Source organism: Carcharhinus amblyrhynchos, chromosome 11 (genome assembly GCF_965287045.1).
Source record: "Carcharhinus amblyrhynchos chromosome 11, sCarAmb.v2.hapA, whole genome shotgun sequence".
NCBI classification, from domain to species: domain Eukaryota; kingdom Metazoa; phylum Chordata; class Chondrichthyes; order Carcharhiniformes; family Carcharhinidae; genus Carcharhinus; species Carcharhinus amblyrhynchos.
The window spans coordinates 28,549,664-28,576,080 of NC_137334.1; the positions used below are offsets into that span (position 1 = coordinate 28,549,664).

General features: G+C 43.8%; 1 protein-coding gene across 1 annotated transcript in view; it reads left to right on the forward strand.

Moving 5' to 3' along the window:
* The first annotated feature begins 4,770 nt into the window (after nucleotides 1–4,770).
* Nucleotides 4,771–26,417, forward strand: part of dnah7 (dynein, axonemal, heavy chain 7) — a 438,937-nt gene continuing 417,290 nt past the window's right edge. The window contains exons 1-5 of the mRNA XM_080198799.1: nucleotides 4,771–5,027; nucleotides 8,690–8,749; nucleotides 15,523–15,607; nucleotides 21,614–21,770; nucleotides 26,226–26,319. Coding sequence (XP_080054925.1) covers nucleotides 4,965–5,027; nucleotides 8,690–8,749; nucleotides 15,523–15,607; nucleotides 21,614–21,770; nucleotides 26,226–26,319 — 459 coding nt within the window. The 5' untranslated portion in view covers nucleotides 4,771–4,964. The remainder of the gene's footprint in view (nucleotides 5,028–8,689; nucleotides 8,750–15,522; nucleotides 15,608–21,613; nucleotides 21,771–26,225; nucleotides 26,320–26,417) is intronic.

Here is a 26,417-nt window from a genome sequence, read left to right on the forward strand (position 1 = left end):
TGTTGGGCCGAAGGGCCTGTTTCCCGTGCTGTGTTGTTCTTTGTTCTTTGTATATTCCTTATGGAGGCCGGGTAGGAGTTGCTAGTGTAGAAGTTTAATGCTTCAGGTCTTCCTGCAGTAGAGCACACAGATCTGCGACTGCCTCCTTAGACATCCTCAGCTGTCATGGGCATTTTCTTTCCAATATCTGTGGGTAGATGAGGCGGGATTGATAAACTCTAGGATGTGCCATTGCTTTGTGTTACATAGGCTCTTGGCTGACTCCCCCTTGACCACCTTCAGCATCTGGTCCTGCAGCATGTTGTGCAGCTTGTTGCCTTTCTGGTTAACCATACTCAGTTCTATGCTTTCTCTACACCATTCTCCTCCACCCAAATGTCATGGTCACTGGGTGGACAAAATCTAGTTTGCCTTCAGAAGTTCAGAAGTCCTGCAATGGAAACCTGGCCTTCACCAAACATTTTGTGTTTGTGGCCATGTGACACTCCTGGTGGAGCTCATCCTGGTCTTAGTCTCAAAGTCATACTCAACCACCCTCAATTTCTCCTGACCTTTTGATCCTTCTTAGATTGTTCTCTCTTCTTCCAAAAATTTTTCTGAGTAGTGGTAGGATACTTCTGAGTGGGGGCCCATGAGATATCTGGGCTGAGGCTCATCCACTTTATGGGTGCCAGAGGGCATCAGGCTAACTCCTGCAGGAAAAGGGGCACCTGGAGGGAGGTCAACGTGCCTCATCCCTATATGGTCTACATCCTGATGGTCCCTATATGGTCTCTATCCTGATCAGAGTGTGTGGTCATGGAGTGCATAGGTGAATGCAAGTCTGGTAAGACCTACCAGACCAAAGTCTCCCATGAGACCTTGAGGTACTCATATGTCAGAGCCAGGAAAGTAGTCAGAAGGCAGACAGACTCCTTCATCATGCCTGATTGTCCACTGCATGCCTTTGCATCTCCACCAATGAAATGGGCGGCATGGTCGCACACTGGTTAGTACTGCTGCTTCACAGCACTGGGAACCCAGGTTCAATTCCTGGCTTAAGTCATTGTCTGTGTGGAGTTTGCACATTCTCTCCGTGTCTGCATGGATTTCCTCTGGTGCTCCGGTTTCCTCCCACAGTCTGAAAGATATACTGGTTAGATGCATTGACCCTAACAGGCACCAGACTGTGGCGGCTAGGGGAGTTTCACAGTGGCTTCATTGCAGTGTTAACGTAAGCCTTACCTGTGACTAATAAATAAACTTACTTAAATGGCAGCCACTTCCAGAAGGTCATCATCTGACTGGGACTGAGCCCTCCAAGTACCTGAGACCTGGGCTGTACCTGCCTCTGACTGCTGTCAGTGAGGTGTTTCCCAGTAAGTGACCCCAAGTTTAGCCTTGAATTACACCTCACTGATGTGTGGCTCTGTGCTGATGGAGGCTGTGGGTGAGCACTATGAGGGTTGTTCCTGAGCTCCCTTCTTCTCAGACATACTCCAGGGACTTGGGGTGGTCCTCAGCCAGCTCGTTGGTCATGGAATGTTGGTACCTAAAAAATACCAGAGAACAATTTTAGTGGTTGAGCTGAAGCTAATTCAGAGTACATTGCATTCAGTGAATTGTGGGATTTGGTGAAATGATGGAGCTCAGATCTGTACTAGGGGTGTTATATTTGTTTTTCATGAGACTCTTCTGTCCTTGATACAAAGGCAAATGCCAACCATTGTCAGAATCAAAGTTCTTAATTTGTCTTACATATGTAGGCTGGCTAACCTTTGCTACTTAATTTCCACTCAGTGCTGGAAGTCAGTTCGCAAAATGTGCCCAGAGTAACAAGGCTGACCCCTTTTATACAATTTTACTACTGCATCAGGTAGATGTGATTTCAAATGAGACTTAAGCACACATCACCCGATTCAATCAAAAACGAGTAGTTACAGGAATTGCTGCTTAAGAAAGAACATTCAGTTCAAATACGCATTTACTAGTAACAACCCCCACCCATCAGAACATAAGCATAATGTCTTTAAAATATGCTATCTGTTGGCGCAAAAGAGAACATTGTCACGTACTTAGCTGAACTCGCACCCCAGCTGTGCCCAGCAAGCTGGAGCCTGTGGTTATCTTGTTTTGTCAGTTTGCTCCCATGAGCTATTTCTCTGCAGTTCTTGCAAGCCCAATAGTTCATCTTGCATTCCACAGTGCAATTAACTCTTTAATATCTCAGGTAGTTGGGAGAGATCAAACTCCATTTGACCACAGGAGTGATCACTATTCTTGCGGAAAACTCTGCTGCAGCCTCTTTGAACTAATTATGGGCAAGTATTTTTGCTGACCCTCCCAAGTCTAAGCTTACTCACGTTTGTCTGCATGAGTTTGAAGACAAAAGAAAGATGTGACCAAAAAGGGATGGAGTAGATTGGGTGAAATCTGTGTCCCCTGTGAGTAGTGTGTGCTACTCAGAAGGAACAGAGAATGGAGTGTGAGCAACAAGTCAGATGCGATGGTGACGTTATGAAAGTCTTGTTGAGAGAATAAATGTTGATACATGTCCCCTGCAACTGAATATATGAGATCTTCATGTGAGTAGCCATTTGAAGACATGATGCTATGCTGAGTGTTTGATAGTGGAGCAAGCTGATAGATGACTTACCTTGGCAGATCATTCATCTGCTTCCTGCACTGTATGGTGCTTCGTGGGCATGCCTTTAACAAGGTACCACATGGTAGGTTGTTGCATAAAGTTAAATCTCATGGGATCCAGGGTGAGGTATCTAAATGGATACAAAATTGACTTCTTAACAAAAGTCAGAAGGTGGTTGTAGAGAGTCTTTTTTTCAAACTGGAGGCCAGTGACCAGAGATGTGCCTCAGGGATCATGTTATTTGTAATTTATATTAATGATTTGGATGACAATATAGGGGGCATGGTTAGTAAGTTTGCAGATGACACCAAGATTGGTGGCATGGTGGACAGTGAGGAAGGTTACCTCCAATTGCAGCAGGATCTTGATTAATTGGGCCTGTGGGTTGATGCATGGCAGATGGAGTTTCACTTAGACAAATGAAAGGTAATGCATTTTGGTAGGTTGAACCAGGGCAGGACTTACTCAGTTATTGGTGGGGCATTGGGGAGAGTTACAGAACAAAGAGATATAGGGGTAAAGTTCATAGCTCCTTGAAAGTGGAGTCACAGGTGGACAGAGTGGTGAAGAAGGCATTCGGCATGCTTGGTTTCATCAGTCAGAACATTGAATATAGGAGTTGGGACGTCTTGTTCAAGTTGTACAAGATATTGGTAAGGCCACACTTAGAATACTGTGTGCAATTCTGGTCACCCTATTATAGAAAGGATATTATTAAACTAGAAAGAGTGCAGAAAAGATTTACTAGGATGCTACTGGGACTTATTGGATTGAGATATAAGGAAGGCTGAAAAGACTGGGTCTTTTTACTTTGGAGCGTAGGAGGCTGAGGGGTGACCTCATAGAGGTCTATAAAATAATGAGGGGCATAGACAAGGTAGATAGTCAATATCTTTCCCCAAAGGTAGGGGAGTCTAAAACGATATGGCGTAGGTTTAAGGTGAGAGGGGAGAGATATAAAAGTGTCCAAAGGGGCAACTTTTTCACACACAGGGTGGTGAGTATCTGGAACAAGCTGCCAGAGGTAGTAGTAAAGGCGGGTACAATTTTGTCTTTTAAAAAGCATTTAGATAGTTACTTGGGTACGATGGGTATCGAGGGATATGGGCCAAATGCGGGCAATTGGGATTATCTTAGGGGTTTAAAAAAAAAGAGCAGCATGGACAAGTTGGGCTGAAGGGCCTATTTCCATGCTGTAAACCCCTATCACGCTATGGCAGGTATCAGCTACCCTGACTTCCAAAGCAACAACCTCCTAGACCATTGAGGTGAGGTTGGTGTGCTTCTTTGAGCTATCCCTGGAGTACACACATTCCTGTGGGCCGGACTCCTTGAATAACGGTTTCGGTGGCCTTGGCTTGAAAGCAGATGCTGCCTTCTTCTTGAGACTGCTCACCTCTGCTTCTGTTTTGATAATATGTTGGAGAGTCTCCTGAAGACAGGAGGTTGGGAGAGAGTGATATGAGTATGCTGGATTGTTATTTGAATATGGTGCTGGGAGCTGTGAACCTGCCAGTTGATGACAGGTGAATGAATCAACCCACCAGGTGATTTGGAAGGGAACTCACCTGTGCATAATTAATGAGCTTCCAAGTGTAGAATCTGGTCTGGGATTCCACCTAGCAGGAAAGGCGTGGCCCACCATTGTACTTTGCCTCATACACAGAAAATTCCACTCGAGGAGAATTGGGACAGGATTTTTTGGCCATGCTCGCCCCAAGACTGGAAAATCCCGCCCAAGGTCAACAGACATTGTCCTGTCCTGCCCGCTACGATTCCCAGAGTGGGCGGGTTGGGAAAATTCCACCCTTCGTCTCCCCAGTATTTAGTTGGAGAACAGTGATGCACCAACATTAGATGTTGGATCAGCAAGCAGACCAACCTTGTCCTTCTGATATACTAAAAACAAAATTATGGATGGTCACATTTTGAACAAATGTGCCACTAAGAGGTTAAAATGCGTGCGATGATTGCATTGCCTGATTTGAAGAGAGTGATGAAACTCCACGAGCCGCCACTTGGGGCAGTGGCGAGCGGGCGGGCCGGGCGCCTCCAGCTACTGACCGCCCGAGCGGGGCGGAGCCTAGCGGACAATCATTACCGTGGAAACGGCGTCGCCCTTTTCAAACAGGGACTGAGCAGAGTTTGACCGGGCCATTGGCAGAGTGGCCGCGGGAGGGGCGAAAGAAAACCTCATTAAAAGCTGATTTGAAAGTAAAATCAAACCGTTTAGTTAGCCGCGGCCCTGCGAGTGATCGTCCCAAGGATTGAGCGTTGTTGCTAAGCGACCTCCTGCCCCCGACCCCAACAACACTGGAAAGTTTGTCGGCGGTGGCGGATGGAGGAGTCCGCGCTCTGTCAGTGCCTCAAAGAGGGAGCGGATCCAGAGGCAGAAAGACAGGTAAAATTACTGCACACACACACACCTGTGCCATTGCAATATCATTCACACTAGGCACTGGAAGCGACTTTAAGTTACCTGTGTTGTGGGGCGGAGTACTGAAGCTCGGCTGACAAACATCACTGATTTAAACATTTTATCACCCCCATTTCACATGCCTATTACAAAAAAACCGGAGAGAAAACATTCCCTGTCAGAATCATTCACGCTCCAAATGTTAGCTCTGTTCTCTTTCCACAGTTGCTGTCAGACCTGCTGAGGTTTTAGGGTGTTTTCTGTTTTTGTTTCAGATTCCTGTACCCGCAAGTAATTTACTTTTATACCAGAGCAAAAACATGTTCCATTGTCATTGATAGCGCAATTTGGAAATCGCATCCGCTTCCTTTTTGATGGGAAATTGAGTTTGATATCAAATGTCTAACCACAAGCTTTACTGCTTTTACAATAAGTTTTTGCCAAATTAATGTTGCATGTTCCTTGTATGGAATGACAACCCGGTGCTCACAGGGCTTTGCCAAGGCTTCCTTTGTCTGCAGCACTTGGATGTGTACGAAATTGAGATTTTTTTCTTGCTGCCTTGTGCATATTTTGTTTAATTAGAATAATTACCGAATTTTCATGAGATGTGATATTGTATTCTCAAAGTAGTATTGCAAAAATGATGTAATTCACAAAAAAACACATATCTTTGAAGCACTCATATCAAGAATTAAAATCTATGTTGGAGTATTAATTTCATTTAAGAGTAATGACTGGTAATTTAGTTACCAGCTCATCAAAGAAGGCAGTGGAGAATACTTTAAAGTTTTTGAAAAGCATTGACTTTCATTACTTAACAACAGAAGCAAAACAAGCAAAAGCAGTTGATTTGACTAGTCCTGCTTGATCTGCCATTCAATATGATCATGGTTGATATGATTTGTGGCCTTAACTCCACTTTTCAACTTGCCCCCTGTAACCCCAATGACTCCCATGTCAATCAATTAACTGTGAAATGCAGCCTTGAATAGATGAAATGATCCATCTCTACTGTTCATTGGGAAGACAATTTCAAACATGAACAACCCTCTGAGAAAAGAAATTCCTCCTCATTTCCATCTTAAATGAGAGACCCCTTAATTTTATTCAGTGCTCCCCAATTCTAGATCTCCTATGAAAAGAAACATCCTCTCTTCATCTTTCCTGTCAAGCGCAGTAAGTAGTCTCACAACACCAGGTTAAAGTCCAACAGGTTTATTCGGTAGCATGAGCTTTTGGAGTGCTGTCCTTCATCAGGTGAGTACAGGATTTGTTTCACAAACTCAATTACAAGATAATGGTTGGAATGTGAGTCTTTACAGATAATCAAGTCTTTATAGGTGCAAACAATGTGAGTGGAGAGAGGGTTAAGCACAGGTTAAAGAGGTGTGAATTGTCTCCAGCCAGGAAAGTTAGTGAGATTTTGCAAGCCCAGGCAAGTTGTGGGGTTGAACTCAAGATTCCGGTTGAGGCCTTCCTCATTGTGCAGAACTTGGCTATCAGTTTCTGCCCTGCAATTCTGTGTTGTGTGTTGTGAAGGCCGCCTTGGAGAATGTTTACGCAAAGATCAGAGGCTGAATGCCCTTGACTGCTGAAGTGTTTCCCGACAGGAAGGGAACACTCCTTCTGCCTGGTGATTGTCGAGTGGTGTCCATTCATCCGTTGTCATAGCATCTGCATGGTCCCACCAATGTACCATGGCACGGGACATCCTTTCCTGCGGTGTATCAGATAGACAATGTCGGTGAATCACAAGAGTATGTACTGTGTACCTGGTAGATGGTGTTCTTACATGAGATGATGGCATCCATGTTGATGATCCGGCACATCTTGCAAAGGTTGCTGTAGCAGAGTTAGTGTCGTGGTGGCGTTGTGGTCACTGTTCTCCTGAAGACTGGGTAGTTTGCTGCATAAAATGGTCTGTTTGAGGTTGCGCAGTTGTTTGAAGGAAAAAAGTGGGGGTGTGGTGATGGTCTTGGCGAGATGTTCGTCTTCATTGATGACATGTTGAAGATAACCAAGAATGTCCAAGATGCATTCTTGAACACGCATCTTCATCAAGAATGGTCACCTCAACACTTCACTATACCGCAAGTCCACGGATAACCTCAGGATGCTCCACTTCCCCAGCTTTCACCCTAAACACATTAAAGAAGCCAAACCTTACAGACAAGCCCTCTGAATACACAGGATCTGTTCAGATGAGAAGGATTGCAACAGACACCTACAGATGCTGAAAGACGCCCTTGTAAGAACAGGATATGATGCTCAACTCATCGATAGACAGTTCCAATGCACCGCAGTGAAAAACCACACCGACCTCCTCAGAAGACAAACATAGGACACGACGGACAAAGTACCCTTCATTGTCCAGTACTTCCCTGGAGCAGAGAAGCTATGACATCTTTTCCGGAGTCTAACCACTGCGCCACTGTGCTGCCCCTCAATAGGCACAATACAAATAGTTGAAGTGTCAGCACTGCTCCCTGTGGCACTCAACCAGTAGTTGTTTGCCATCTTGTAAATTAACCATTTATCTCGACTCTTTGTTTCCTGTTACTTATCCAGCCCTTTATCCATGTTAATATATCACCCCAATTATTATAGACTCTTATCTTGTGTGGTAACACTTTATTGACTGTCTTTAATAACCCAAAAACACCACATCTGCAGGTTCCCCTTTATCTACCCTGCTCCACACACCCAAATTGCAGATAAGGTAAATTTCAAGAACTCTGACCACTGGAAATTGATTGAAAGGAGTCTGTGGTGTTTTGGGAGTTGTTGTGGTGAGTTTCAAAATTTGCTAGAGTGTAGCTGAGTCTTCACAGGATTTCCGGCAGTGAAGATGAAGGCTGCAACGTATATGTGGGCAACATTCTGAGCTCTCCAGTGTCACAGAGAAATAAATCAGAATCTGGGAGAGGGAAAGGTCCGAACACTGCCCTCTGCCAACTTGGAGCAAAACTCTTCCCTGCTGTTTGATGTCTGGCAATCCAAGCAACCTATTGAGCATCATGGCATGCATGCCCACCATACAGTCATAAAATCCCTACAGTGCAGAAGAGGCCATTTGGACCATCAAGTCTGCACCAACTCTGACAGAGTATCTTACCCAGGTCCTGTCCTTCACCATATCCCTGTAACTCTACATATTTACCATGGTTAATCCATCTAACCTCTCCATCTTGGGACACTAAGGAAAAATTTAGCATGTCCAATCCATCTAACCTCCTGCACATTTTTGGACTGTGGAAAGAAATTGGAGCATCTGGAGGAAACCGACACACACACGAGGAGAATGTGCAAACTTCACATAGGCGATCACCCAAGGCCACAATTGAACGTGGGTCCCTGGAGCTATGAGACAGCAGTGTCAACCATTGTGTCACTGTGCTGTCCTTCAGTGGCCTTCTATTCATAGACCCACTTCTTCTGACTCCTCAATAGCAGTATTAATCTGTAACCCCACCCCAGACTTTAATGTTATTATCTGGAGACATTTCTACTGCAGGATCATTTAATTCAATGCTTTAAAATTTCTTGTACATTGTGAAAATGAATTTGCTGTTTTTATATTATGTGGTACATAAACTTCATCCATTTTATTTTGATAATTTGAATCTCTTTCTTGCATTTTACAGGCACAGAATAAAGGAAAGTTGCCTAGGAATGCAGTCTCATTTCTACCCCAGTTGCCTGCGGTAATGTACCTTTGGATAAAAGTTCAAAACAATATACTGTATTCTGGAGGTAGCTCATTATGATAAATCATTTGAATAAACTAGAAACAAATGATTGCATTTCTAATCTTTCAGTTTGATTGTAGTGCATAAGTGTCCAAGAGCACTTAAACAGGATAACCATATAGTTAGTTATTGGCAGTAAAAAGTATAACAGAATGGAATAAAATGATCACCTAATTAACAACAGATCTTCCACATGGAGTGATTGCAAGAAAGCACTTTAAACTTGGAGTTCTGATGATCATTTTAATCTTCTTGCAGTCCTTTATCACATTGTCTAATCATTTTAACTAAATTTGCGTAATAATGTCACCCTAATACAAAAAATAAATTACGGGTGAAAATATTTAGGATGCCACATTTGTGGCAAATTCTTTTTGCAATGATTGCAGTTTGAAAGCAACTATAAAAGTAATTGAAATCTCGTATTTGTAGTCAAAAGAAGCTGGAATCTTTGCTCTGTTTCTTGCACCGTAGATGCCACCTGGCCTGTTTTTCCCCATTTTCCAGCATTTTCTGTTTGTATTTTAGATATCCAGCATCAGCAGCGTTTAACTCTTATAATTCTTTGAATGAAGTGCCATAGATGTAATGTTGCTCCAATGAATTCTCTTCAGAGAGAAGTTCCTTACCCCTCCCATTTCTAAATTACAGGGAGAAATGGAGAGAAGAGTACTGGGCAGAAAAAAGTAAAACAAGTTCAAGACTTAAAAGGAGTGCGCTGGAGTAGTTAAATACTTAATTGAAATGCCTTTTTACATTATTGGGCCAGATTTTGCTGAAGCTCAGTATCTTGTGGATTATGCAATATGATTTTTTTGAGTCATCCAAACTTGAAATGTTGGTTCTGTTGCTGTCTCTGCAGATGCTGCCAGACCTGTTGAGATTTTCCAGCACTCTGTTTTTGTTTCAGATTCCAGCATCTGCAATAATATGCTTCATCTTAAGATATTTTCCTGCACACTCAGCTCAAAGAATTTATACCATCACTTGCTGCATCAGATTTTTTTTAGGCCTATCCAGTGTTCATTTACATGACAACGTCCTGTTTTTTATATAGCTGTTAGTGACATTCCATCCCCCTAACCAATATGATTAATGGATAATAAAAGAAATGGAGGAATGACAGAGAAGGAGATTGGATTAGATTGGATACCGAAAGACAAATAAAGAGAGGAAGGAAAGATTGGGTTAAGAGAGAATAAAAAGTAAAAAGAAGCAAAATGTGGAATGTTAATATCTAAGCAGAATTAATTCCATGCTAGAAATGAAATTCATTTTAACTTGTTTAAATTGTTCCCCTTTTGGATTGAGATTGATTGACATTGGAATTGGCAAATATCACATTGTTAAGATGGTTTACAAGTCCTCACTTTTTGTGTTGAATTTTTTGGGAAATTAATGTGCAAATTTAGCAAGCTCTTAATAAAACAACAGTGGCTGAAAGTGAGATGTTGTTTGTGCAAAGTATAGTGAAAGACTGCTTTTCTCTTCATCCTCTGAACTTGCCGGCTGATCTGCATTATCAATGTGGTTATCATACTGTTACCTTTCCTGCAAGATTGACCTTTTTTTTATCACTTCTTAATTTGCCTGTATTGTTCGTTTGATACTGATGTTTGGCCATGTTGTAATCTTGGACTACATTGTACCCCCTTTGTATCTATCTGTGAAAACAAATGATTTAAAATCAGTAGTACTGTCTCACTGTGATTCCTGCCTTGGGTGACTGTGGAGTTTGCACGTTCTCCCTGTGTCTGTCTGCATTTCTTCCAGGTACTCTGGTTTCCTCCTACAGTCCAAAAATGTGCAGATTAGGTGGATTGGCCACGCTTAATTGTCCCTTATTGTCTAATGATGTGTAGGTTGAGTGGATTAACCGTAGTAAATGTGCAGGGTTTTGGGGACAGGGATGGAATGGGGGTGTGAGTGGGCTTGGGTAAGATGTTCTTTCAGATAGTCAGTGCAGACTTAAAGGGCTGAAAGGCCTCTTTCTGCACTGTAGGGATTCTATTGCGTAATAGCTGGAGAGCCTTGTCTTAGTAAGACGCATAAAGCATTTTTTTGCAGCACCAATATATATTTTGAAACGTATAATGTTCATTCGGCACCTCTTAATCTTGAGCTCTTTGCCGGAAAGTAGGTCCAATCCATGATCTCCACCATAGTTAGGACAAGGAAGCAGGCCCCAAATCACCATTGCCAGACTGAGGGTCAAATCCCTTGTTGTTCACACCAATCTGATCCACACCCGCTCTCCAGCCAACTGAGTCAAGCAGCCCCACAAGGAGCCTGTGTTGCAATGGCAACATATGCTTTAACATGCATGTTGGACTGTGGAGCTATTGACAGTGATGGTGGAGGCTCCAATTTCAATCAAATGACTGATTAGGAATTTCTTCTGTTCTTACCACCTGCATTTAGCATTTTTTTGGAAGGATTTCCAAGATAATACTCAGCCTTTTTGGCCATGTTATAATCGCACCTTCCATGGCCAATAGATGTTGGAGTGGCACTTGCATTTGGAGTTCTGGCTTATACGCAGTGACACTACCATTGGATACAAAATCTCTTCCAATCAGCATTAAATATGCAGAATAACTGCATTGAAAATATTCTGGCAGTGTCAGAGGGAGGGTGGGGACCAAATGCCTCAGCCTCTCAATCTGCATAACAGGTTTGAGGTTCTTGCTTCCAGTGTGGACAAGAACGAGGGCGGTGAGCTTGGTGAGCAAACTGCACACGGTACAGTGATGCAGACACAGGTCATAGGCAAAGAGAAGGTGAAAAGGAACGTAGTAGTAATTGGGGATAGTGTGGTTAAGGGTATTGACACTGTCCTTTGTCACAATGACAAAGTGCACAGAAGGGTGTGTTGTCTGCCTGGTGCTTGGGTCCGGGATGTCGCATCTGGGCTGCAGAGGAACCTGGAGTGGGAGGGTGAGAATCCGGTCGTTGTAGTACATGTGGGTGCCAACGACGTAGCCAAAATGCGAACTGAGGATCTGGGGAGGGAGTTTGAAAAGCTGGGAATGGAATTAAAAAGTAGAACTGACAAGGTGGTTATCTCCGGACTACTGCCTGAACCGAGTGCAGACGGGCGTAGGGTTGATAAGATTAAGGAAGTGAGTGGGTGGCTCAGGGATTGGTGTGGGAGGAATGGGTTTGAATTTATGGGGCATTGGCATCAGTATTGGGGTAGGTGGGACCTGTTCAGGTGGGATGGGGTTGGTCTGAACTGTGCTGGGACCAGAGTCCTGGCTAATCGTGTAAATAGGACTGTAGTTAGGGCTTTAAACTAATTGGGGGGGGGGGAGAGGGTGCGAGGGTAGGTGACATTACGGGGTCTAAAGTAAAGGAGAGGGTGCAGGTAAGGGGGGAGGCCAAGGATGTCCCAATAATAAAAGGAGTAGTATGGTTGGTGGCATTCTGGCAAATAGGGTCCAGGTGAAGGCTGGGATGAAGGCACTTTATCTGAATGCACGAAGCATTCGGAATAAAGTGGATGAGCTGGTGGCGCAGATCAGCACAAATGGATATGATTTGGTGGCCAATACAGAGACGTGGCTGCAAGGTGACAGGGACTGGGAGCTGAATGTCCAGGGGTATCAAGTGTTTAGGAAGGAGGAAAAAGGGGGGTGGGGGCGTAGCTCTGCTGATTAAGGATAGCATCATGGTGGTAGTAAGGGATGATATAGGAACCAAAGAGCAGAACGTGGAATCGTTGTGGGTGGAGATTAGGAACAGCAAAGGGAGGAAGACGCTGGTGGGTGTCGTTTATAGGCCCCCGAATAATGATCTGGAGGTGGGGCGGGCTGTTAACACGCAAATAAATGCGGCGTGCAGGAATGGAACGGCAGTAATTATGGGGGATTTCAATCTACATATTGATTGGTCGACCCATGTTGGATGCAGTGGGCTCGAGGAGGAGTTCTTGGAATGCTGCCGGGATAGTTTCCTCGAACAGTGTGTGTTGGAGCCGACGAGGGAGCGCGCTATCTTGGATCTGGTGTTATGTAATGAGGCGGGTAGAATTGGGGACCTTGTGGTGAAGGATCCTCTTGGGAAGAGTGATCATTGTATGGTGGAGTTTCTGATGCAGATGGAGGAGGAGAAAGTGGGTTCCCGGACATGTGTCCTTTGTTTGAACAGAGGGGAGTATGGTAGGATGAGAGAGGAATTGGCAAATGTTGATTGGGGGAGTGCGTTGGAAGGTAGGTCTGCTGAGGAACAGTGGAGGATCTTTAAGGAGATCTCTCTTGGTGCTCAGCAGAAATTTATCCCGATGGTTAAAAAGGATCGGAGGAGGAGAGGTAATCAGCCGTGGATAACGAAGGAGGTGAAGGAAAATGTTAAATTAAAAGCAGATGTGTTTAGAGTAGCTAAGAGTAGTGGGCGAGAAGAGGATTGGGAGAGGTTTAAATGTCAACAAAGAATGACAAAGAAATTGATAAAGAAGGGTGGGATAAACTATGAAGCTGGGCTAGCGCTTAATATAAAAAAGGATAGCAAGAGTTTTTATAAATACATAAAAAGGAAGAGGCTGGCTAGGGTGAACGTTGGACCCTTAGAGGATGAGAGGGGGGCTTAGTGGTAGGGGATGGGGAAATGGCTGAGGCTCTGAATAACTTTTTTGTTTCGGTCTTCACGGAGGAGGACGTGAATAATTTGCCGGGTGTTAGCGATGGAAAGATGGTAGGAGTGGAGGGCCTGAATGACATTATTGTTACTAGAGAGGCGGTGCTCGACAGACTGGAGGGACTGATTGTGGACAAGTCCCCAGGACCGGATGGAATGCATCCAAGGGTTCTGAAGGAAATGACAGAGGTGATAGTGGATGCCTCGGTGATTATTTTCCAAACGTCGCTGGATTCCGGGGAAGTGCTGGAAGATTGGAAAACGGCTAATATTACGCCGTTGTTTAAGAAGGGTGGCAGGCAAAAGGCGGGGAATTATGGGCCGGTTAGTTTAACGTCTGTTGTAGGAAAAATGTTAGAATCTGTGATCAATGAGAAAATAGCGAGGCATCTTGAGGAGAATTGTTTGGTAGAGCAGACGCAGCATGGTTTCGTTAAGGGGAAGTCGTGTCTGACGAATTTATTGGAGTTCTATGAGGATGTGTCAAGGGCGGTGGATAGAGGAGAGCTGGTGGATGTGGTCTTTCTTGATTTTCAGAAGGCGTTTGACAAGGTGCCTCACAAGAGGTTATTGCAGAAGGTCAGGGGGCATGGAGTTGGGGGTAGGGTGTTAGCATGGATAGAGGATTGGCTGTCAAATAGGAGGCAGAGAGTGGGGGTCAATGGGTGCTATTCGGATTGGCGGTTGGTGACTAGTGGAGTGCCCCAGGGGTCGGTGCTGGGGCCTCAGCTATTCACCATTTATATAGATGATCTGGAGGAGGGAACCGAGTGTATGGCGTTGAAATTTGCTGATGACACCAAGATTGGTGGAACGGCAAATTGTGCAGAGGGTGTGGAGAGTCTGCAGAAGGATCTAGATAGGCTGGGCGACTGGGCCAGGAACTGGCAAATAGAATTTAATGTTGGCAAATGTGAGGTTGTCCACTTTGGTAGGAATAATGGTAGGAAGGACTATTACTTACGTGGCGAAAAACTGCAGCATGCGACGATGCAGAGGGACCTCGGGGTCCTTGTGCATGAGTCGCAAAAACCCAGCCTGCAGGTGCAGCAGGTGGTCAGGAAGGCGAATGGGATGCTGGCCTTCATAGCGAGGGGGATTGAATATAAAAGTAGGGAGCTCTTGCTGCAGCTGTATAGGGCACTGGTGAGGCCACAGCTGGAGTACTGTGTGCAGTTTTGGTCGCCGCACTTACGCAAGGATATTTTGGCCTTGGAGGGAGTGCAGAGGAGGTTTACTAGGCTGATTCCAGAGTTGAGGGGGTTGAACTATGAGGAGAGGCTGAATAAACTAGGCTTGTACTCGTTAGAGTTTAGAAGAATGAGGGGAGATCTCATTGAGACGTATAAGATGTTGAATGGGATGGATAGGATAGAGGTGGAGAGGCTCTTCCCGCTCAGAAAGGACAGTAGGACTAGAGGGCACAGCCTCAGGATAAAGGGGGGGCGGTTTAGAACGGAGTTGAGGAGGAACTTCTTCACTCAAAGGATGGTGAATCTCTGGAATTCTTTGCCCGTTGAAGTGGTGGAGGCTGCCTCGCTCAATATTTTTAAGACGAGGGTTGATAGGTTTTTGATAGGCAAGGGGATTAAGGGTTATGGGGAGAGGGCGGGAATGTGGAACTGAGCCACGACAGATCAGCCATGATCTTATTGAATGGCGGGGCAGGCTCGAAGGGCTAGATGGCCTACTCCTGCTCCTATTTCTTATATTCTTATGTCATTTTTTTCTCTGCATGCATCCATAATAAGTTTGAAAATCTATTTATTTTAGTGGATAATAGTGGACATGTGATTATTCTCTCCAACTATTCCAATCCATTGTAAAACTAACGCAGATATGAATATTAGTTTCTAAATGCATAAACTTAAGATATTGTGTATTTGTTGAATGTAGTAGAGCCTTTGTTTAAAATATCAATATAGCAATGCAGATTCCTGTAGAAATAATGCTTTGGGAATTTTAGCAGCAGTATAATTGCGTTGAGTATTTAAAAACAACCTCCCTCAGCAGAACACATAATTGCACCAATATTTAAAAGTCTCTTAAAGAAAGCAATTAATGTTTTTAAATGTTTGTACAATTTTTTTCAGAGCCGGACTAGGCCACTGTGGCAATCGGCCTCACCTTCTTTCTTCCTTGAAGCAGAGGATGAGGATGAGCAAAGTGATTTAACAAGTGAGTTTGAAATCACAGATATATAGCAATTATACTTGATCATATTGAATAGAGAATCATGCTCATGTGGTGTTCATACGTATCAGATTATGTCAATTTTTTCCATAAATTTTCATAACAGCAGTTAGATTAAATAATTTTGATTAATAATAAAGATTTGCCATCTTCACTCTGAGAGGCACTGGTACCATCCTGGGTCAGGAAGGAACTGTACAGTTGGAGGGGTCTGCACCCAAATTACAATGGGTCCTGTGATTTCATCTAATAGAGAGGTGGCATAGGCTTTAATCAAGTCAGTTAAAAGGTGTGAGCAAAGCCCAAGGAATGAGATGCACTTAAATATAAACAAAACATGATTAGAAAGCATAAAACAATTCCACATTATAAAACAGTCCTAAAGGAGTGCTGCGCTGTCAGACGTCACTGTTTGGATTTAATGGTAAACAGTTTTAATTTCAAAGAAGACCAGGGCAGTTATTCCCAATGTCCTGAATAATATTTCTCCCTAAGTCAGGATCATAAAAATAGATTATTATCTGATTATGATCACTTTGCTGTTCGTGGGGTCTTGCTGTGTGCAAATTGGCTGCCATATTCTCTACCTAACAGCAGCGATTAAAATTATTTTATTGGCTATGCAGAGTTTTATTTGGATATCCTGAAACTGTGTAAGGTGATACTATAAACAGAAATCTTTCTATTGTTTCTTTATAAGGGAAATAAAAGTAGGGAAACATCTGAGCAACAGTGAGAATTATATAATATGCTTTAAGATAATAATTGAGAAAAAAGAAGCATCATTGTGGCACAGTTTAACAGAGCCCAGATCAGTTTAACAGATCATTGCATGCGTAGTGACGCACTCAGCACTGGGCTACCGGCCTCTCTGGTCGGTAGTTTAACAGAGCCCAGAAAAATATAATCTGCAAAAAAAAAACAAAAACAACAAACGAGAAACTATAGATGAATGAAGGACAATTTGAGGGTAAGGAAAGAGGCATTGAATGCATGAATAACAGGAAAAGCATGTCAAGGGAGAATATGAAGGGATTTGGAGAGAATTCAAAAAGACAATTTAGAAAGCAAAAAGATCTATGAAATTAATTTATCATGAACCATAAGACAGTAAAATATTCTACAGACACATAAATAAATTGTGATTAGAATAGCGGCCAGTAAGAAATTTGCAGGATTAAATCACATACAGCGATAGCGAAATGGCAGAAATGTTAAGAAAAGTTTTGCTTCGGTTTTTGTTAGGAAGGCTTATCAGGTGAGTATGAGAAAACCAGGTGAGCTGGTTCCTGCAGGGTGGGAATTGTGGTTGTTTTATTAAATGATTTGTTGGGGGTGTCTGTTCAGTTCAATTCTTTTCAGCTTCATTCTGGACCCTGGTCTAGTGCTGAAATAGATTTAGAAAAAATACAAATGTTTGCTCATTTATTGTACTGAAAAGACATTACATTTGTCTGAATCCATATGAATCTGACTGGGATTCTCCCAAAAAAATTCTAAATCCCCAATTTGTGGGAAAATGGGAGCAACTCCTGCTGGTTTTTTTCAGCATGTTTTCCAGAATGAATCTCCAACATTGTGCATCACAGAGTGCTTTAGCATGGTTCATTCTGAAAATCTGGGGGTTGTCCTATTTCTGCCCAAGAGGCTGGTAGCCTAGTGCTGAGTGGGTCACTGTGCATGCGATGATCTGTCAGCGCAGAGATGTGCGCATGCTCAGTGGCTCCCCCATGCCAGCAGCTGGATTACTGGCCAGTCTTGCAACCTCCCATCGCTGGCTTTGCAGTGTACCTCCACACCCTGCCTAATTGCTGGCCTCCAGGACCTCCCTGGGCAAACCAGGATGTTTCCCGGACCCCCAACCTGGGCAGCCCCGATCTCCTGACTCCCCTCCACCCACCTCCTGGTACCCCGAGCCCCCACCCGGATGACCAGCTCCGATCACCTGTTCCCTCCCTCTGCCTGTGTTCCCTGTGCAGGATGGCAGCAGAACCCCCCCTTCCCTGCCCCATGATTACCCATCCAATAGGCCCTGCCTCCTTGGCACTGACTGATGAGTGGGCAGTGCTGAACTGCCCCTTGGGGTAGACTGTGCCCCTTGGCAGAGTCTCCTCAATGGCCTCTGTTCCCTCCAGCAGTGTCAGTTGCCTGTTCCCTGTTAATGAGGAACCATTGTAAACCCTGCTGGAGTGAACCATTTCAATCCCAGGTCTGATAATGAAAGTTAAATCCCAGTTTCTGTCTGATAATCAGCTTGTATGGAGATGATTACTCTGGAAATTTTAGCTGTGGAGACTTGTGAATGCCATGGTGCCCAGCATGAAACCCGCAAAACAGCCTCCGCCGATGTCACCCCACCTGCTGCATTGCTCAGACAACTCAGCAGGCTGGGAGAATGCCCCCCTGCCCCATGTCCATTTTGTATAGTTATCAAATACATACAGCCCCTTATAACAAATTGAGAAAGATTTAAAATTCTTTTTGGAAATTAAGCTCAAACGTTTCAGTGTTGGATAAAATGTAGTATCTTGTGTGGGGGCATTCACAGGGCCCGATAGCTACTGGTGGGAATCTCGACAGCCCATTGAATCAGAAGTTGTGGCTAAAACAAGATTCCTGATTGGCGTTGCACCTGTTCTGATTCATAAGGTCCAATGCACTGGCTCCGATCAGGTTCCTGCCCATTACTGATAGTGCAAAACTGCTCATTATAATGCCATTAGTTGGCTGGAAGCCTGATTCAGTAGCCTCTAGCCATGCACCCATCACCCCAGTGGGAAGTCCACTGGGCGGGCATTACTTCTGCTCATGAAAAGTGGGGCTTTGACGTGGAGGGAAAGAGGTTGACCTTGGGACTGGCATGTTGGACTAAAACCTGGTGTTGTCAGACTTTTTACTGTGTTTACGCCAGTCCAACGCTGGCATTCCCACATCATGATGACACTGCAGTCCCATGGTGCCAGGGATCAAGGTTTGATTCTCACCCTGTGTGGAGTTTGCGTGTTTTCCCGTGACTGTGTGTTTCCTCCCACAGTCCAATGATGTGCAGGTTAGGTGGATTGGCCATGCTAAATTGCCCCTGCATGTCCAAGTCACTAGATCAAGTGGATTGGTCATGGTAAATGTGCAGAGTTATGGGGATAAGGCAGAGGGAGGGCCTGGATGTATTGCTCTTTCAGAGAGTTGGTGCAGACTTGATGGGCCAGATGGCTTCTCTCTACACAATAGAGATTCTATGATTGTATGCTAAGTGCTGTGTTCCTCTGCCGCTGCCAGGTGCAGAGGAAGGATCTGCCAAAATTCCTGGGGACTTCCCCTTTGGATGGAGGTCTCGTAGCTGGACTGCCCTTCTAGCTCTGGGAAACTTGAAATCACTCAGCATAGTAATTTCAGGCAGTTTTCTGTTCAAAATCTTCATTCTTGTGTGCACTATGAAACCTTTGAAGCAGCCTGATCACTTTAATATCCATGCCCCTGAACACTTGGGTGCCTTTACTGCCATTCAACCCCTCTCTCTGTCTCTCAGAAGCTGCAGGCATGAGCAAACCCCTTTTAAGTCTTTTGACTGACGGGAGATGTCAGTTTCACTAGGAGGATTCCCTTTTGTAGACTGTTTGAGCTGCAGGTGCAGTATGGCCACTTTGAACTGCTTTGATTAACAGCTCCAGAACAGATCAAACACTTGAGCCAGGAAGCCTCAAATCCCTAGTTGCCCTTGTGAAGTGCCTTTTTGAACCGCTGCAATTTTTTAAATATATGTATGCCAACAGACACAGCGTAATCGAAGAAAGGTTGATATATTTCAAAGTCAGCATCGTGTGACTATGTGACCATTGGAGGAGAACTTTCAGTTGGTGGGATTTCCATGCGCCTGCTGCCCACGTTTATTTAGGTGGTAGAGAGCTTGAGTTTGGAGAAAGGACCTTAGCTAGTTCCAGCTGTGTATCTTGTAGATGACATACACAAGTCCTTCAATGCATGGCTGGTTGAGGGAATGAATGTTTAAGGTGTTGGATGGGGTGCAAATCAGTTGGACTGTTTTGTCCTGGATGATGTCAAGCTTCTTGAATATTGCTGAAGCTGCATTCATCCAGGCAGACAAAATATTTCATCACACTTCTGACTTGTGCCTTGTTGGTGGTAGACAGAATTTGGTGAATCTGGAGATGAGTTACTTATTGTAGAAGTCACAAGATATGGTCTTGTAGTCACAATGGTCCAGTTATACTTCTGCTTAATGGTAACCCCAAGGATGGTGCTGATGGGGAATTCATTGACTATTATTTCATTGAATGTCAAGGGGAGATGGTTAGATTCTCTTTTGTTGCAGTTGTCATTGCCTGACACCTGTGTGGCATGAATATTACTTGCCACCTGTAAGCCCAAGCTGAATGTGGTCCTGGTTTTGTTGCATGCAGGCATGACTGCTTCATTAGCTGAAGAGTTGCTAGTGGAACTGAAGACACTGATGTCACTATGTCAGTGATGAAGGGAATAAATGTTCAAAGTGGTGGATGGGGTGTTAATCACTTTTTCCTGGATGGTATTGAGCTTCTTGAGTGTTGTAGGAGCTGCACTCATCCTGGTAAGTGGACAGTATTATCTCACACCCCTGATCTGTCCTTTGTAGATGGAGGACAGGCTCTGGGGAGTCAGGGGATGAATTACCCTCTGCCAAATTCCCAGCTTCTGATTTGGTCCTGTAGCCACAATATTTATATGCTGGTCCAATTCAGTTTCATGTCAATGGTAACCCCAAGGATGTTGATATTAGTAGATTCAGTGAAGGTAATGCCATTTTGAATGCCAAGAGGAGATTGTTAGATTCTTTCTTGTTAGAGATGGTCATTGCTTGGCACTTGTGAGGTGTGAATGTTACTTACCACTTATCAGTTCAGCCTGAATATTGTTCAGATCTTGCTTCATATGGACAATGACTACTTCTGTGTCTGTTTATTTGCAAATAGGTTTGTGCAGTTATCAATAAACATCCCCACTCCTAACCTTATGCTGAAAGGAAAATCTTTGATGAAGCAGCTGAAATAGTGGGACATTATCTTGTCTTGTAAAATTCGAAGCTGGTCAAATTTGCTTGATACCTCCATCACAAGAATGCTTTTTATTAGTGGGTGCATTTTAAAGGTCAACGGGGACCTGTCCATTGGCTGGAAAACCCCACCAATGCCACTTCTGGGAGACCCGATGAGCTTTAATCCCAAGCAGGCACTTAACTGGTCAGTGTTGAGCTTTCCTGTGAGGAGAATTTTCCCTTGGAAATCCTACAGGGTGTGGATGTCTTGTCTCTGAGAACTGTCAGCCATTCAGAGGTCTTCAGCACTTCAGTACCAGCAAAGCCACTGAGAATAGTGCTCACTGGTGATACTGCAGCGTGGCCTACAGCAAGGATTGTGACTGAAGCCTCAGGGAAAAAAATGAGTGGGGTGAGTTGGTCGGTGTCAGACAGGGAAACTCAGGGTGGGGGGGGTTTGATTTAGAGGACAGAGGAGGTCCCTCTGTTTACACCAGATGGTTCCTCTGTCAGGCACAGATCCCACATCTGAGCCCAACTCTTGTCTGCCAGAGTTTTCTAGGTGACAGGCCTGTGTGATGTGGTCAAGCTCCCATCTGGCTCTGGTTCATTTGCCCCTGGGCAGGAAGGCAATTTTTGAGTTTGCCTGCCCTGGATTAACTAGAAGGGTGGCAGGAAGACTATGGGGCCTTCACTCACTCCTTCTGTCCCAATCACACAGCCCTGTCACCACTGAACCTACCTCAGAGAGGCAGTGACTTCCACTTAGTGTCTCATAATTGTAACATTTTCAACACATGATTAATAATTGGGTTGCTAAAGAGTAATTTAAAGTAGCCATTTTATGAAATAGACAAATTGAAATAATAGCTTTATTGTTAATTTTAATCTCTGAACTAATACAAACTGTTTTTCTCTATTTAAAAATGAAAACAAAATCCTGAACAATTTCTTCTTCACAGGGGGCTCACCTCCTCAAAAACGCAAACGGCATAAAACTTGGGAGCCTGGAATTTCTGGTGCTGGCTCCAGTGGAGGGACTCGTTCAAGTTCTGATGGCTTTTCCCATCCCAAGAAGGAACGTGAGCAGTTTAGAACTACTCTAGTTAATATCATACTGTAAGTAAATTTTCTGTTCTTAATGTGTTTAACCTCATTGTTAAATGCCTTTTCAATGTAAGGTGGCATGATGGTGCAGTCTGATATTTGACCATGCTGTCCTACAGAACAGTTGAACACAAGTTTGTTCCTGCACTTTTCCTACTTGGGGGTTTCCTGCCTTCTGGACATTCAATCCAGGAAAAATGCTCAGTAGATTAAGTGCTTTCCTGGAGGAAGAAGAAATATATTGGAAGCACAAGTTTATCCCTAAGGCATCTCTGGCTTCACAACTTCATGACACGAAAATTATTTCTCCTGCTGTAAAATTTCTGCTCAATCTGGAAGATAACAAGATGGAAAATGGGAGAGTTAGTATAATTAGCAGAGAGTCAAGAGCTAAAGTTAGCTTTTGTAATAAAATAAATTAATACAAATGCCCTGAGAGATGAAATTGGTACTCAAAAGCTTAAATTTGCAAGACCAGCAAAATTAGTGTTGGGATTGGTTAGTGGAGTGGCTCATTTAGCCCATACTGCACTGAGATGGCTGCAGAAAATTGTGTATGGGCAATTCATTTGAATAATTGGCATAAACACTGCGGTCTTCCAACAGCATCCAGCTTAATAATGACATTCAAAATGTGACTATCTAAGTGGCTGCATATTACAGTCATTTATTGGTTCCAGACACAAATAAACATTGAATTGAAGTGAAGTGGTACTTTAATGTTTCAACAACATATTTGCACAATTTTGGATTAATCTCACTGTTAAGTGGATCAAAAGATTTCTGTTTCAATGTAAATAAGAGCTACTTCCAGTACCATATGAATACTCTGCATCAAAATATTAATCATAATTCCTCTATCATGGAGGTTTTAGATGACAGTGAGCAAGAGAGCCTGAACAAACCAGGCTCCTTATGAGTTGCCTTAGGCCGTTGAGCCTTTCAGAAGTGATGGCTTACCAGCTGGGTTGTATTTAGCTCTGCGGGACTTGAACGTCCTAAAACTGCTGGAAGTATACAAGAATATGCTTCTGGCTGGTAGCATGTCAGAATCCATGAGGGAAGATATCATTATCCTCAGCTGTAAGTGGAAGAGAGAAAAGGAAGAAATTAGAAATTGGTGACCCGTTTCCCTGTTGAATGTGAGCTATAACATTCTGTCCCAGGTCATTGCCAATTGGGTCAGGTCTGCTCTAGAGTCATTGGTCCAGATCTTTGCTGTACCCTGCTGGAAGATCACTGATAGCCCCCCACCTCTCAGGGATAACATTGCTTATATGTGGAACAGAGTAGGGGGAATGGGGTGGGGGGGGGGGGGTGTCACATGCCTCATCAGCATGGACCAGAAGAAGGCTTTGCAGAATATCACATATGTGTCCTCTCCAAAATGAGGTTTGCGGAGGGAATCCGCATTTGGAACCAACTGCTGTACACAAGCATCATTATCACAGTTTCAATCAACAGGTGGGAATCAGAAAGCTTTCCAGTTAAATCTGGAATCAGGCAGAATTGCCCTCTGTCTCCTCTGTCTTACCTATGTGTTGCATAGAAATCTTTGCTGAATCCATCAGGAACATTTGGACATAGGAGTGACAATCTCAGGCAGTGGGGGCACTCAGGACAAAATCTCTCTGTGTATGGACAATGTTCCTGTCTTCTGCTTAGATCTGCTATCATTGTCTGAACTGATCAACAGCCATGATGTGGATGTGCTGGCGTTGGACTGGGGTAAACACAGTAAAAAGTCTGACAACACCAGGTTTAAGTCCAACCGATTTATTTGATAGTACACTCACTAGCTTCCGGGTTAGTCCCTTCGTCAGGTGAATGGAGAGTTCTGGCCTCAGACAGAGCATATAAAGCACAGACAGTTTACAGATTACTGATTAGAATGTGAATCTTTACACCTAACCTGCTATTCAAGTCTTAAAGTGGCCGACGATGTGAGTGGAAGGAGCACTGATCACAGGTTAAAGAGATGTGTATTGTCTCCAGACAGCACAGTAAGTGAGGTTTTGCAAACCCAGGCAAGTCATGGGGGTTACAGATAGTGCGACATGAGACCGTCCTCATGTGTGCGGAACTTGGCTATCAGTCTCTGCTCAGTGACTCTGCGCTGTCATGTGTCGTGAAGGCTGCCTTGGAGAATGCTTACCCAAAGGTCAGAGGCTGACTGCCCGTGACCACTGAAGTGTTCGCCAACAGGAAGGGAACAGTCTTGCCTGGTGATTGTCGAGCGATGATCATTCATCTGTTGTCGTAGCGTCTGCATGGTCTCCCCAGTGTACCATGCTTCGGGACATCCTTTCTTGCAAGAAAGGATGTCTGCACACTGACTACTCACACACTGCACACATGTCTACTCATGTCTGTGTGGGTTTCCTCCCACAGTCCGTAAGACGAGCTGGTTGAGTGCATCGTCCATGCTAAATTCTCCGTCGGTGTACCCGATCAGGGGTTGAGTGTGGTCACTAGAGGATTTTTACAGTAACTTCCCATTTTAATGTAAGCCTACTTGTGACACGAATAAATAAACTTCAAAACTAAACAATTTTGGTTAAGAACCTGGCTTTTGGTGTTGCGCAGGTCTGGCCCGTTCCTCATTCATGCAATGTAGCAATCACCTGAGCCATCTTCTGCATTATTTGAAGGTCGAAAATGGGTCATGTGCAGAGAAACACCTTTGATCACAATTCCATCAAGCAGTAGTCTGCATTTAACATCTTAGAGACTCTGTGAGAAAAGGAGATGGTGCAACCTATCAAAGTCATTTGGCAGAATGCCTCTTTGGTATAACTTTCAAACAAGCACCAACATGTAGCACAGCTGGTGGCAAGGGTGACATAGTGATACAGGTGGTTAGCACTGCTGTCTCAGCGCCAGGGACCAAGTTCGATTCCTGGCTTGGGTCACTGTCTGTACAGAGTTTGCACATTCTCTCTGTGTCTGCATGGCTTTCCTCTAGGTGCTGCAGTTTCCTCCCACAGTCTGCAAGATGTGCTGGTTAGGTGCATTGGCCACGCTAAATTCTCCCTCAGTGTACCAGAACCAGCGCCGGAGTGTGGTAACTAGGGGATTTTCACAGTAACTTTTTTGTAGTGTTAATGTAAGCCTACTTGTGACTAATAAATAAACTTTAACTTTAAACTTCAAGAAAGGTCTCCCTGTCAGATCCTTCCTTCTGGAGTCTCAAACCATCCCACATTACTCTTGAGGTGCGGTGATGGGGAAAAGACTGTTGTCAACCTCCTTCTGAATGTGTGCCTTTGCAAAGAAGGTCTGGAGAGGTTCATCCCGAGCAGTTCTGTGACGCAGGACTCGATGCTTTACGGACTGATCGCAGGAATGCACACCAAGACATACATCAACTGCTGCTGGAGGACCACCAGCTCAATAAAAGATATTCTTTGGTCTGCTCAAAACTTGTTGTTCTCCTGGTTGAAGGAATTGTTCCTAACTGAGTGTTGCAGACCGGCACATTCTAAAGTCCAGAATGACATACTGAGGGATGCATTAAAGGTTGGGGCAGTCACCAAAGAGGCACAGTGAGGAAAGGTCACTGTCTAAGATACTGAGGAGTTGGGAATTGTATATAGACTCCCTTGTGCTATATGACTCACATTAAATGTATATATTACATATATCACTATTGTTTGAACCACTTCAGAGGGCAACATGATTTATGTAGTCAATTTAAGTATCACTGCGCTTTCTGTAATGATGATTTTGAAATGTCTGTAATGTTTCTTTGATTGCAGTAAAGCACCTCAGGGTGAAACAAGATCTATGCAGAAAATCTGAATATTATTACACATTCTGTGGTGCCCAGTTTGAAATGTTTCTAATGTCCTCGTATAATTAGACAATTGGCAATATGTGTATGTTCCTTCTGCTTTGTTCTGCCTGCAAGAATCTATCAGACCGACCCAAAATGTCTAACAAAAGTGTAACTAAACACAACATGGAGTGGATGTTTTGAGGCCTGTAGAATACTTAAGGTGCCAGGTGTTCCTCACTGATGGTGGTGTTACAAAAGGGCCTGTAACACCTGGTTCATTGTAATTTAGATGATTTTTCGTAATGTTGCAAGCTCCTGAACAGAACTGCAGCTGCACAGCTCGCATTTGGAGTGAACAGAGTGAGAGACCACAATTAAATTGTTCTTATAATTCAGACACCCTATCCCAGTTTTTCACTGGCTCCTGATGCCTGACATTGCAATCTTGGTTGTCCCAGTGTGTCAGGGGAGAGGTAACAAGGGTGCCACAAAAATATGCAAATAGCTTGATCCTTATTTTAATCCTACATGTGAGGCAGCCTTGTGTGTGACTTCAGGACTTATGAGTTGTGCTTTTTTTAATGCATATGTTTTCACTGAAACTTAAATATTTTTATAATATTGCTCCTGATATATTAAAAAGTAAAGGTTGCCCATATTTATTTACTGTTGGTTATTTTAAATAACAGGCAACATGAGTGTGCAGCTAGACAGCCTCCTTCTTTGGATGAAATTGAACCTTCAACGTCTGGACCTCCTTCAACAGTGGAGAAGGACATTCTTGTGAGAAATACACACTTTCTATTTAAAATACTTATTAATGTCCTTACTTACTTGATATTTTTGTTCAACAAATGTTACTAAAATATAAGCACTTTTTT